At 36.4% G+C, this 12,464-nt stretch overlaps 3 protein-coding genes across 4 annotated transcripts in view; 1 reads left to right on the top strand and 2 right to left on the bottom strand.

The window, feature by feature from the left end:
• On the top strand, positions 4,099 to 8,497 carry LOC109844271 (peroxisomal membrane protein PMP22-like). 2 transcript variants are annotated; one of them, XR_002247961.1, is made up of 7 exons: positions 4,099 to 4,353; positions 4,432 to 4,533; positions 5,112 to 5,187; positions 6,154 to 6,224; positions 6,318 to 6,403; positions 6,505 to 6,679; positions 7,990 to 8,497. XR_002247961.1 is itself a non-coding variant. In XM_020413237.1 (6 exons), the coding sequence occupies exons 1-6, from the start codon at positions 4,183 to 4,185 to the stop codon at positions 6,551 to 6,553; spliced, it is 555 nt and encodes a 184-aa protein (XP_020268826.1). In that variant the 5' UTR covers positions 4,099 to 4,182; the 3' UTR covers positions 6,554 to 6,826. The 2 variants fall into 2 exon arrangements, 1 of the variants encoding a protein (XP_020268826.1); XM_020413237.1 differs by lacking the exon at positions 7,990 to 8,497 and having other exon boundaries at positions 6,505 to 6,826.
• On the bottom strand, positions 10,008 to 12,062 carry LOC109844270 (probable F-box protein At4g22030). The gene has a single exon (XM_020413236.1). The coding sequence runs from the start codon at positions 11,416 to 11,418 to the stop codon at positions 10,177 to 10,179; it is 1,242 nt and encodes a 413-aa protein (XP_020268825.1). The 5' UTR covers positions 11,419 to 12,062; the 3' UTR covers positions 10,008 to 10,176.
• The window catches only part of LOC109845929 (zinc finger MYM-type protein 1-like), a 3,769-nt gene continuing 3,625 nt past the window's right edge, over positions 12,321 to 12,464 (bottom strand). The window contains exon 3 of the mRNA XM_020415166.1: positions 12,321 to 12,451. Within this exon, the coding sequence (XP_020270755.1) occupies positions 12,321 to 12,451 (131 nt within the window). The remainder of the gene's footprint in view (positions 12,452 to 12,464) is intronic.

The following is a 12,464-nucleotide window of genomic DNA, read 5'->3' as shown; positions in this document are numbered from 1 at the left end:
ATATATATATATATATATATATGGAATCTAAGACAAAATCTCATCAACCTACGACTCTCCCGCGCTGAACTCGCCGCCTAAAAAGAGGAGAAACAATGAGCATCAAAGCACTAGCGAGATCATATATACCACCCCAAGGGTAAGGGGTAGCAGTATATAAGAAAATACTAGTTAGTATATATAAATATATATATATATATATATATATATGGAATCTAAGACAAAATCTCATCAACCTACGACTCTCCCGCGCTGAACTCGCCGCCTAAAAAGAGGAGAAACAATGAGCATCAAAGCACTAGCGAGATCATATATACCACCCCAAGGGTAAGGGGTAGCAGTATATAAGAAAATACTAGTTAGTATATATAAATATAAAGTCATCAATACTACGCTAAACGGAAATTGGTATTCAAAGATTCATAACATGAGAATGGGTACATCGAGCGAAATAATCCAAATAAGGAAACCCTCATGTATATACATCGTATCCTAAATTATGAATCGCTAAATATCAATCTCAACTAGTAATAAAAATGCAAGTGAAATTAGTAAGTAGAAATCGACAACTCGAGACTGGTACGGCGAGCGAAATAATCCAAATAAGGAAACTCTCATGCATATACCATATATCTGGAGCTATGAATCACTAACTACTTCGTTCAAACCTATATATGAACAATCATCACAAACAAAAATATTACAACTTCTACGCTCAATTATAATGAAATAATTTGTCACAATTTCAGACTACCCTCAGGTAGCTGGCACCATCATAAGGAAATATTAGCCACCTCAAACATTACAAAATACCATGTCATGTATGTCATATATCCAATGTATACCCTACTCATAGGTAAACTACATGAAATCATACTACTACTATATTTATGTATGCCTCTCTTTTTGCAATAGAGATACTCCTGTGAGGTTCGCACAATAACATGTGGATTCAACTTCCTTACTCAATCGTTCTATGGTAACATATTTTATCTCCCTATTTTGGATATACTTCCAGATGATCGTACAACGGTGAATAGGCACATCAGCCCAAAACGAAAAAATACACCGATTACCTTTGAGTTTTTGGTACAACCGAGGTTTCATTACGGGAAAAACAATCAAATACTCCTAGTGTGGTATAACCAAGGTCTCATTACGGGATAAACAACCACACCGAGCATCCATAACTGATGAGCAATGCTTTATCCTATGTTAATTCACTTTCATCAACTCAACGTGTGTCAAGTATCTCGACAATGCATGTCAATACATCATACCTATGTTAATTCACTTTCATCAACTCAACGTGTGTCAAGTATCTCGACAATGCATGTCAATACATCATAAACTAAGTGTACGTGCATCATCAACTCAACGTGTGTCAAGTATCTCGACAATGCATGTCAATACATCATAAACTAAGTGTACGTGCATATATCTTGGTGTGCGTGATAATATATGATGTTCACCAACATCCCAGGTGTTAAACAACTCATAAGGTTCATGATACAACATAAGAACATCGAGAAACATCTCCCAAAAATAGAAACAGTGAAGAAAAATATGTACATGCCAAATGTGTAATGGGCGGTCAACCACATATATGCGGCTGTCGACTGTGACGTGTTTCAGGAGTTGCCCAGCCCTCTGTCTGGCACGCGGTCGACCGCCACTTAGGCGCGGTCGATCGGACCGAATTCCAGAGTTCTTAAAACACTTTTGTAATTTTGTTCTTAAACTTTTAAACATGAAAAGATCTTGTCTTTATATATATAATACAAAAGATTTGATTTTTATACACAAATTAGTCAATTTAGCTCGATAAAACTCGTTAGAAACTCATTTAAAATTTTTTAAAATAGAGGAGAGAGATTAGCAGAGATGAAACTCGCTTGAGACTTGATGCAAAACGTGAAAGATAGGATTCCAAAGTAGATCTTCAAGCCACAAACCGAAAATCCCGACGGGCCCTTAATCTATCTCTCAAAATCAAATTAGGGTTTTTAGGAGAGTTTGGTGGCTACTAGGTTTTTTAGATTACTGAAAAATATGTAAAGACTCGTGAACAATATGTATATATATCAGGAAAAACGAATATGTGCCTCAAATACCCGAAACCAAATCAAAACAGGAAAAACAGTTTTCAGGTTTTGCGGTCGACCTTGGCAGTAGACAGGACTGCGATCGACCGCGGCGGTTGACCGGACTGGAATTTTCTAGATTCTCAGAATTTGGCCATTATGCATGTTTTCGACTCGATTCTTTCTCATGAATGAACTTGTTTATACTCAAAACACTTGTACTCATACACTATTTAATGATATTTTTCACAATAAATATCCACTTATTATAATTAATCACACATAAATTCAATTTACACTATTTAATGATATTTTTCACAATAAATATCCACTTATTATAATTAATCACACATAAATTCAATTTATCAATTGTTAACTCAAATTTTCTGGGGCAATATCCACTTATTATAATTAATCACACATAAATTCAATTTATCAATTGTTAACTCAAATTTTCTGGGGCTTTACAAAAATCCCAAAACCAAAGAAAAATCCTCAAACCAACAAAAACCCTAAAAATTAGGAAATCTGGAAAATAGTCGTTACAGTGCCATCGGTCGACTGATACACAGTTCAGTCGACTGATGAGCTGATCGTTGGCTGATTCTGGGAAACTATCAGTCGACTGATGCAAACCATCGGTCGACTGAAAACATTATTCAGTTGACTGATAGAGATCAGTCGACTGAGCAGAAACTTTTCAGTAATTGCAGAGTAGTTCATCGATCGAATGATGAACAGTGTCGGTCGACTGATAAACATGCACAACCCAGTTTAGAACAGTAAATACGATTTTCAAAGTGTGTTTAAAAATAACAAATAAATTCCAAAAATTATGAAACTTGGGAAAATGTTTATATGCATGAATATAAACATGTTATAAAAGAAAATTTTGAAATATCATTCCCCGTTTGTGAAAACTCATCATTTTGCAAAATCTCAAAAAATACGAGTTTGTTTAAACACTTGATTTTGACAAAACTGTTTCAAACACGTTTGGAAATTCTTTTGAATGGATTAATAGACTTTGTAAAAGATATAAAACATTATTGTTAAGTCAATAATCCAAAGACTCGATATTTTCTCAAAAACACTCATATTACGATAAAAACGAGAAAGACGTGTGTGTATAAAAATTGAGCTTAAAGCATAAACACACAAAGTATAACTCCTAAACTAATATACCCAAGTTGATGATCTTCAATAAGCTCGTCTTGGTTGCGGATGAAGTAATGATGAATCTTGACTTGAATTGCGACGGTTTCATTCCTATTTTCCTTCCAACCTTCTTTAAATATCCTTGTGAAGGCGCAAGTCCATCCAACCTCCGATGGAGGATTTTTGTGTAGAATACCTAACAAGTAAAATCAAACACTCGACAAACGATGTTAGGAATTGTATATTAATCATCAAAACTAGATTAAATAGTAGGCTTATAAACATGAGACCTAACACTAAATTCACCTATAATAGTCTAAAAAATGCCATTCAACAAGATTGGTTACCAGTATTAGCAGGACTACTTTGGACTGCGGGCCCTCTACATCACCCCACCCCACCCCACCCCTCCAAAAAGAAAAAAACACCCCCACACACACATAACAACAACCATCTCCTAAGTCTCCCGGGGAAAAAAATTCCTACACTTTGAAACTTTTCTTACCATAGCCTCCTACATGTAATTTGCAGATACTTAAAATTTTAATAAGAGAAAAATTCAAAATCTAAGAGAGAGATGGTATGATGCATGTAGATGAGACATGAAAAAGTTCAAAAGTTTCTCTTAGAAGAAAATTTTAGTTATTTATAAATTATATATAAGGGGTTTGCTGAGAAAAGTTTGAAGTGAAGGGGGTTTTATAAGACACCCCAGGGGAGTTATGACTTATGTGGAATACGCCCCAAATTGCAAGGGGGGTTTTGTGTAATTAACCAACGAACCATTTCTGATTCATTTCACGTGCATTCGCGCATGCCGACAGCCAACTAACTAACCCCAAAGTCTCGGCTTTAAGATTCCTCGCTCCCAAAATTCATAAACCCTAAAAATCAAGGGGGAAAAGAAAAAAATCCAAAAAAAAAAAAAATTCCCANCCCGATGAGCGAGATCGCGAAGAGAGGATGGCAGAGCTACACTCATCAGCTCCAGAGCCACCCTCTCCGAACCAAGGCCATCACCTCCGCCGTCCTCGCCGGCGTCAGCGACTCCGCCGCCCAAAAGATCTCCGGCATCCAAAAGCTCCACAGAAAGCGCATCCTCCTCAAAATGGTACTTTAAAACAAACCCTTTCTTCTTTTTTTTCGCGATTAATTTTTGATTTAATTGGATTTTTTGTTCTTTTTGAAGATGTTTGGGTTCCTCTACTACGGACCATTTGGGCACTACTTACATAAAACTTTGGATAGGATCTTCAAGGGGAAGAAGGATAAGAAGACGGTGGCGAAAAAAGTAAGATTTTTTTTTTCATTTTTTGACATGCTGGTATCGTAAATCTCAATTATTTTTAAGAACCCCCCTAAACTTTAATGTATTGCATCTATTTTAAATCTGTTATACACTTGTATTCAACCCTCCACTTTTGATGGGCAACAACCACTTCTAAACACATTAAACTTTCCCTATGTTATATGCCTGAAAATCTTATGTCCAATGTTCAATGACCGTTGAGTTCCGTTACTTTCCTTTGAGTTAAATCAACAGATTTAAACTAGAGGGACTAATTTGGGATAACTAATGGGATGAGATTACTGATTAAAAATTTCAAAAATCCTAGGACGTTTTTTGAAAATTTTGATAATGTCAATTACATATAATCCACTCATATGTAACTTGGGTAGCACTTAAATAATCTTCTACATATTCATTAGCGCTTATCATCCCTGTGATTTGCTAATAAACCATCTACGGGGTGATAAGTGCTGCTGAAAGGTATATAAGAGGGGGATTATCTGCAAATTACCTTTTTTTTAATATGCAAATTGGCGGTGTTTAGATTATTATGATAAAACTGTTTGCTTTGGTTTCAGGTGTTGTTGGAGCAGGTGACTTCTTCTCCTTGGAACAACATGGTGTTCTTGATGTACTATGGGTTTGTTGTAGAGGGTAAATTTCTCGTATTCATATCAATTATGGAAGCACCACCATTCATGTGATGAGTATTTAGTTAAAAGATGTAAAATTTGTGTCCATGATATGTAAAATGTTGAAACCTTGAAATACTAGGTTGTGAATTTGGTCAAACAAGTCTTACGCTTTAGGATAAATGCTTCTATGTTAATGATCAAACACTGGGATAATATGGCATGAGAAGGGCACAATGAACATGCTTTCTGTATAATTTTTAATCATGAATAACAAAATTGGTTTTCTTTGTTTTGTTCAAGTTTAAATGACTTCATATTGTGATATAGTAAATTAATCATTTCGTAGGTTTCAAATGACTTTTTCTGGGTAATAACCCTTGGCATGTTGTCTTTTTTATCTTTCTGAAAGAAACTTAATGTATCTGACATCATAAAGAAAAACTCTTTAGTTTGTTAAAGTATTAACAACTATTTTATAGTATTAACAACCTAGTATTACCAACTCTTTTGCATTGAAAATCATGGAAACCGTGGTATATTTTAAAGAAGTACTAAGGGTGTTAAATTTGTATCTGAAAAGTATATGAAATGAAAAATCTATCCTATTTGGCGTCAAGCTGTTAGTGGCAAGTGTATATAGTTTTCTATGAACCAGCAAATATCATGACTAGATTATCTTGTTTAGTTAACCGCCTGAAATTATGAATAACTCTGTTGGTTAACCTTAGATCTTAAACTAACTAAAAGCCTAAACACTGATGGGTTCGTCACAAATAAAAATCACTTCCTGAAACTTGAATCCGAAGCTCCAGTAAATTTAGTATTTAACCCAGAAGTTTCATGTTTGAACAATGGAGCTTGCTTGCTCAATTTTGATTTACATGCGCAACTTTTCTATGATTCACCTGAAATATGCAGTAGACGGCTCATATGTTCAATATCAATTAGGTTATACATTAATTCAATTATTTGTTTTATAATGCAGGACGACCTTGGCCACAAGTTAAGAATAAAATTAAAAAGGAGTACCCCAAGTTGCAGTTGACATCTTGGATGGTGAGATAATTCTTGTTCTCACCTTCAATTGATCATGTGCTAGTATCCACTTCAAACCACTGAGTATTAGTAATATGGCATATGTTTATGCAGTTCTGGCCAGTTGTAGGATGGATAAATCACCAATATATGCCACTACAATTCCGTGTCATATTCAACAGTTTTGTTGCATGCTGCTGGTATTATTTTAACCATGCGGGATTTCTTAATGCACATTTCTGTTCTCAGTTTCATCAATGGGATTCAACAGAGTTGTAATAAGTATTTTTGAACTCTTCAGGGGAATATTTATGAATCTTCGAGCAAGGACTGTGGCCTTAACCAAGTGATGGATGAATTTGATGGGCAAATTGAAGGATACTAGCTTGATTTATGTCAAAACATATGCTGCGGATCAATAGGATTTCCTATGTGTAGCATTTTAATAATACTTCAAGGCCTCTCCTATTGTAGGAGTGAGCAATTTGCTTCCTCATCTTCTTTTGTCGCTCTAACTGCTTTAATATGTCTTATTTATTCAAGGAGATAAATCAAGATATTTAGTTTATTCGGTTTCTCAAACTATTTAGCATATTAAACACCTTTATTTCGATTTCTTTCCATATGCCATGTTTTTATATGTTAAATTAGATGTCAAGTTACTTAGTGTTAAGACTGTTTATTATGTTGTTCGTATAAATTTTTTATTTTGTCCAGATATGTTTAGCATCCATCATCTTACTGCTGTTTTAGTCTTTGAAGTCTTCATCATATGGTGCATTCATACCGATGTTCCCTATGATCCCACTGTCTTCTACACAACATGTTCGTCTACAGGTTATAAAGCATATAAAAATTATGTGCTCTGTCAAAATCATTATTACATGAACAATCAAATTTTTGCAAAATTTTTCTGCATCAGCCACTTGAACCGATATGTCCACTGTGTCAATTGACTATCCGTGTTCTATAACTAAGATACTTTTCATATAATAAGAAAGAAGAATATGGTACGGCTGTAACAGAACAAGATAAGCACAACAAGAATACCAGAAAGGATCTATGGGAGAAGAAAACAAAGAATAGGTAACAAACTTTTAAGTACTACTGTAATCATCCAAACCCATAACAGATTTGGATCCTCTCCACTACAAAAAAGTAGTGGAGAGACCACTACTTTTAATCTCAAGCGTTGATTATTTAGTAGGCGGTTATGATACAATCTAAATCTAACACTTACCATACCCCTGTGTATTGCACTCATTCCTAATTTGCACTAAAAGAAAAAATCATAACCATCAACTAGATAATCAATGGCTGTGATTATGTAGTGGTCCCTCCACTATTTTTTTTGTAGTGGAGAGGATCCGAATCCACCCATAACATGCTCCGGTTTTGACCATCTCATTTTTATGATTTAGGGTATCATGGGCCCATTGCATGAAGCTTCCTGTATGTGCGGGTCTGGGAAGGGGTCGGATCATGTTGCTTCTGTTGTATGCATACTTACCCTGCATTTGTCTGTGTCCCTATGTTCTTTTGTTTGGAAGTTGTTGTCTCAGACACTTACCATGTTCTACATGTAGATAACATAGTTTAAATTAGTAAGGTTCTTGCAAAAATTGATAACCTTTTGCGCTTGCCAAAGTGCTTTCACTAAATTTCCTCTGTTATAGTGCAAAGAAACTTTGATCAAATTTCCTCTCTTATAGTTCAACTTCTTTAGCTATTTTTTTTGACAACAATAGTCGATTTATGTGTTAACTGTTGATGTCTTTATCTGCAGATACTCTCTTATTGTTGTAAACATATTTAGGTTCAAGCAGCTAAAAGAGTCATACTCGGAACGAGCATCTATTTAATATCTTAACATGACATGAAAAAGAAGCATATGAAGCAAGACTCTTGCGCTCAGGGAGGTTTCTGTTTGTAGAGCCAGCTTCATCGAAGGCAATTTCTGTCTTGCATGCTCTCCAGATTTCTCGCACTGACATTGTTCTCAAAAATCCTTTTCCACATCCCTGTAGAAGGCAGCACTGTTGCAGAACAATTAGAAGACCATCCCAATCTCCTCACCATGCTCCATATGTTGGCCATAGTTACAATTGCAATTGCTCACATGACAACAAATATTACTGGCCATGACCCCTGAGAAGAGTCTATAATACCACCACCAACAGCTGCTCGGCCAGAAAGTGCTGTGAATGCCTTAGTAATCTTCAAAATTAGCTCGCTGCTGTCACATATTCTACTCATCATTCTCATCTATAAAAGAACGCCCTGCATTTTCATCATCTAGATTTTTGTTCCGACCATTATTATTAGTTTTCTTTGTTTGTCAGCTCCGTAGCTTTAGTTCTAGTGACTATGCTGCAGGCTTAATGATATTTGGGAATTTTTCGAGGATTGGGAGAGAGGAAATCCAGCAGGCCTTGTTGATCATAGTCTCTGCGTCCTTTCTAGAGCCCTTTAGGTGCTCCATGAGTAATACTAGTATGGATGGATCTCTTTAATTGTTTGAATAATTAGATTGCAGCAAGCTGTTATTGCTGAATTTGGTCAACAATTAGAGTTATTTCGATGACTTTACTGAAATTACGGTGGATGAGATAATGGGTTATTCCCCATCTAGGTTTCTAAATCATTCTCTTCCCTAGCACTTTCTTGATCTTCCTGTTGTTCTTTGAATATCTTACCTGGAGTTATTCTGAACCTTGGGTACTAAAGGATGAGAGATAATGCAAAGGAAATGATATGTGTGACAGTTTAAATGCGGATCTGATTTATATTATTTTATATGTATAGAAATATTGAGTAAAAAAATTAAAGCGGTTTTCTTTTGCGTGTAATTGTCACTGAGGTAAGCAGTAGTTTTGGAGGAGTATAAGGGGGAAAATTATGTCAATAAGCTTAGGTTTGTCTTTCTGATTGTTCAAACATTAATAACCAGCTTCATGACCATTCTAAATGTCATTGTCGAGGCAGATGAATGCACGACTTAGTCGGTTGGAGCTGTTGACAAGGGCCCTTGGTATTTTGGCTGAGGCTGGATATATTATTCGTTTAACAAGTTGTTAGATTCAGTTGACCTGACATTGATATGTTATTCTGAATTAAGGTTATTCTGACCTTGATGTTTATTTAAACTTTTCATGGCACTTTTGGACTTATATCTATGGTACTGGATATGTTATTTGTTTACAAACAAGTTGTTTGATCTTCAGTTGACCTGACACTGAAATGTTATTCCGACTGAATGAAGGTTATTCTAAGTCTTGAAGTTATGTGAACTTATTCTTGTGTCCTACATCTTTATTCTGCTTTCAGGGATTGAGCTGCTTTTTTGGGGCTCATCATTTACCTGAAATATATGAAATGGAAAAACTATCGCGCATTGTTTCTGGTTTTATCACATGTAGGTGTCAAGAGCCTGATTGGGTAACATTTGTAGCAACATAATTACAGAAAAATCCATCACACAAATTAGTTCATGGTGATATTTAGTTGTGTTCTCGAGAAAACCAATTAGAACCATCTGTTACAAGAATGGCATAACTACTTTTACAGCTGCTGATTTAAATTTATTCCTTAATTTCCTAAATTTATTCATTCAGTTTTATTATGTTTGTGCCAACTGATAATCAAAATTGGTGCTAAAAACGATACTTGTAATAAAAGAGGTGTAAGCGAAAGCAAATTATTGAGTAGCTGCAAAGGTCACTTGTTTTTTCATTTATACTGCACACCTTTTGCTCTATGCAATTCATTTTAGAATTAAGCAATAAGTTTCTTTTTCCGCAAATCTTTTGGGAAAGTTATTCTTTAGTTTCAGTATATACAAACGTATTGACATCACAATCGATGTATTCTATATATTATGAATCAATATATCATATATGCACAGTTGGTTAGGTTCTTCTGACTACACAAGACAATCTTGTATCTAAGTTGTTTGCAGGAAAAGTCAGTATGATCAGAACAGCTTCCCTGCAAACCCTTCTACATCTTCATCTGGACATGAAGGATAAGCATATGGAGCAAGACCCTTCAGCTCAGAAAGGCTTCTCCCAAGTTGCAGAGCCATCTTCATTCGAAACAACTCTCCATCCTCCCTATTTTCCCATTCACTCTCGTTTAAATTGTTCTCTATCTCCTCTTCCAAGTGTTTATAATATCCAGCACAGTTGCGGAACAGTTCGAACACCATCCCCATCTGCCCTCCATGCTCCAATGTATTCACTATGGTTGCCAGAGATCCTCCTATGACAGCAAATAACACTGGCCATGACCCATGAGCTTGAGAGGGATTTATCATAGCAGCTCCAACTGTAGCTAGGCCAGAAAGTACAGGACCTGAGATTGCCAATGCCTTACTAATCTTCAAAACCAACTCGCCAACTTCCAGGTATTGCTCCTCATCTTTCATCTTCATTACTCGAAGAACACCCATCATTTCCTCTTCTAGCTCGTTGCTCCAACCGTTGTTCATGCTTCTCTTTGTGCGTTGGCTTCGTGGTTGTAGCTTTGGCCACCACACTGCAGGCTCTACTTTCTTGGGGAATTTCTCGAGCAATGGGAGTAGAGGAAGTGGATAAGCCTTGTCGATTGCGAGAACTTTCTCCATTGTCTCTGCAACATCCAATTCAGTAGGAGATCCAAGAGCGATGGTAGTTTGTATGGATCTTTCCAGTTGTTTGAACAACTGTGTTGCCTTCCTTTGTTCTTCTGCAAGCTGTGATGGCTGGAGTTTGTTGACTAACAGCATCATCCCTGTGGCTGCTGCGAAGAGGATGGTAGATGAGTGATTGAGATGCGCCGATGGTGCAATAGGAATTGATGAAATGGCAGCCATGAGTGTGGCGGCTAAAGAAATGGAGTTGATGGAGTTGAGGAGCAAAGAATTCCAATCGTTTCGCTGTTGTCCAACTATAGCATGCTTCTCAGCTCTGTCTGCCACAGCTTCAGTGATGGCATAAAGCTTGGAGATCAGAGCTTCGTCTTTATGAGATCTATGGGTTTGTGATAAGGTGGAGTCCTTTGTTGTGCTTTGCTCTGTCGGGAGTAAATCCTTCACACTAATCAAAGCTGGAAGCTTAGGGATAGTACTTGTCTTGCTCCGGTTGATTGGCACATGGACACTAGCTCGAAACCTTGGGCGATATGAGAGTGATGTTGATGTTAGAGATAACACATGCTGTGCTTGTAGACTTGCCATCTCAGAGTTTTTGCTGCTTATGCTGGTTATGATTTGGATAAATTAGCTTGAAGTTGTTCTTGGATTTGGATATGAAATTTTGTAGTGGGTTTGATGATATGGGGAGTTAGTTAGCGTCCTATATATAGGAGGAGATGGCATAACATTTGAAGCAGTTTACTCTTTGAATGAAATCTTCATTGACTGGGCAAGCAGCATGTCAGGAGTCATTAAGGAAAGTGTCAATAGCCTTAGGTTGGACCGTTGATAGGGTAAAAAGTTACGACCAGCTTCATGACTGTTCCATGTTCTATTCTCACCGCAGATGAGTGCACCAGACTCGTTCAGTTGGGAGTTGGAATTTTTGACGTAGTCCCCGTTTGGAGTTCAGCCAATGGGGCTGGATCTCTCTTTGCCAGCGAGTTGTTGAGGCCTCAGTTGACGTGGAGCTAAAATATTTTATCCAGTACTTGACGGCTATTTAAACTTGTTTATATGCCCTCCATCTTCATTTATGTCATTTTAGGAGGTCACATCTTCATTTATGTCCTACTCTCTCCATCATCAAAGTCATCTCCTCTCTCTCCCCTAACCAAATTCATGGATAGTTCTTCTTCCTCTCCTACTCATTCCATCTCGGGCCGGCCCCGAGGTTTGGGTTGCCCTAGCCCAATCCAATTTTGATTGTCATTTATATTAAAAATTTGGTACAAACAATAACGATAAAAATGAATATATATAATATCATTTAACATTCTAGATTGGGCTCAAACTGATAATATTCTCTTGCAAAATCAATATTCATATAAGAAAAGAATACATTTGTGCTATAATTTAATTCAAAGAAAAATACTTCTCCTTGAATTTTTTGAAACGAATTCTTCAATAAGTCATCATACTCAAGTTTCTCCAAGTATTCATTTTCAATTGATATCATTGTCAATCCATTCAATCATTCTTGTGACATGGTAGTGCGAAGATAACTTTTTATCAATTTCAACTTGGAAAAACTTCTCTCCGTCGAGGCAATCGTAACTGGGATAGTTAACAAAATCTGATAAGCAATA

This window comes from Asparagus officinalis, chromosome 6 (genome assembly GCF_001876935.1).
Source record: "Asparagus officinalis chromosome 6, Aspof.V1, whole genome shotgun sequence".
NCBI lineage: Eukaryota > Viridiplantae > Streptophyta > Magnoliopsida > Asparagales > Asparagaceae > Asparagus > Asparagus officinalis.
Note: the sequence above shows the minus strand (reverse complement) of the source record. Positions and strands in the feature narration are given on the sequence as shown.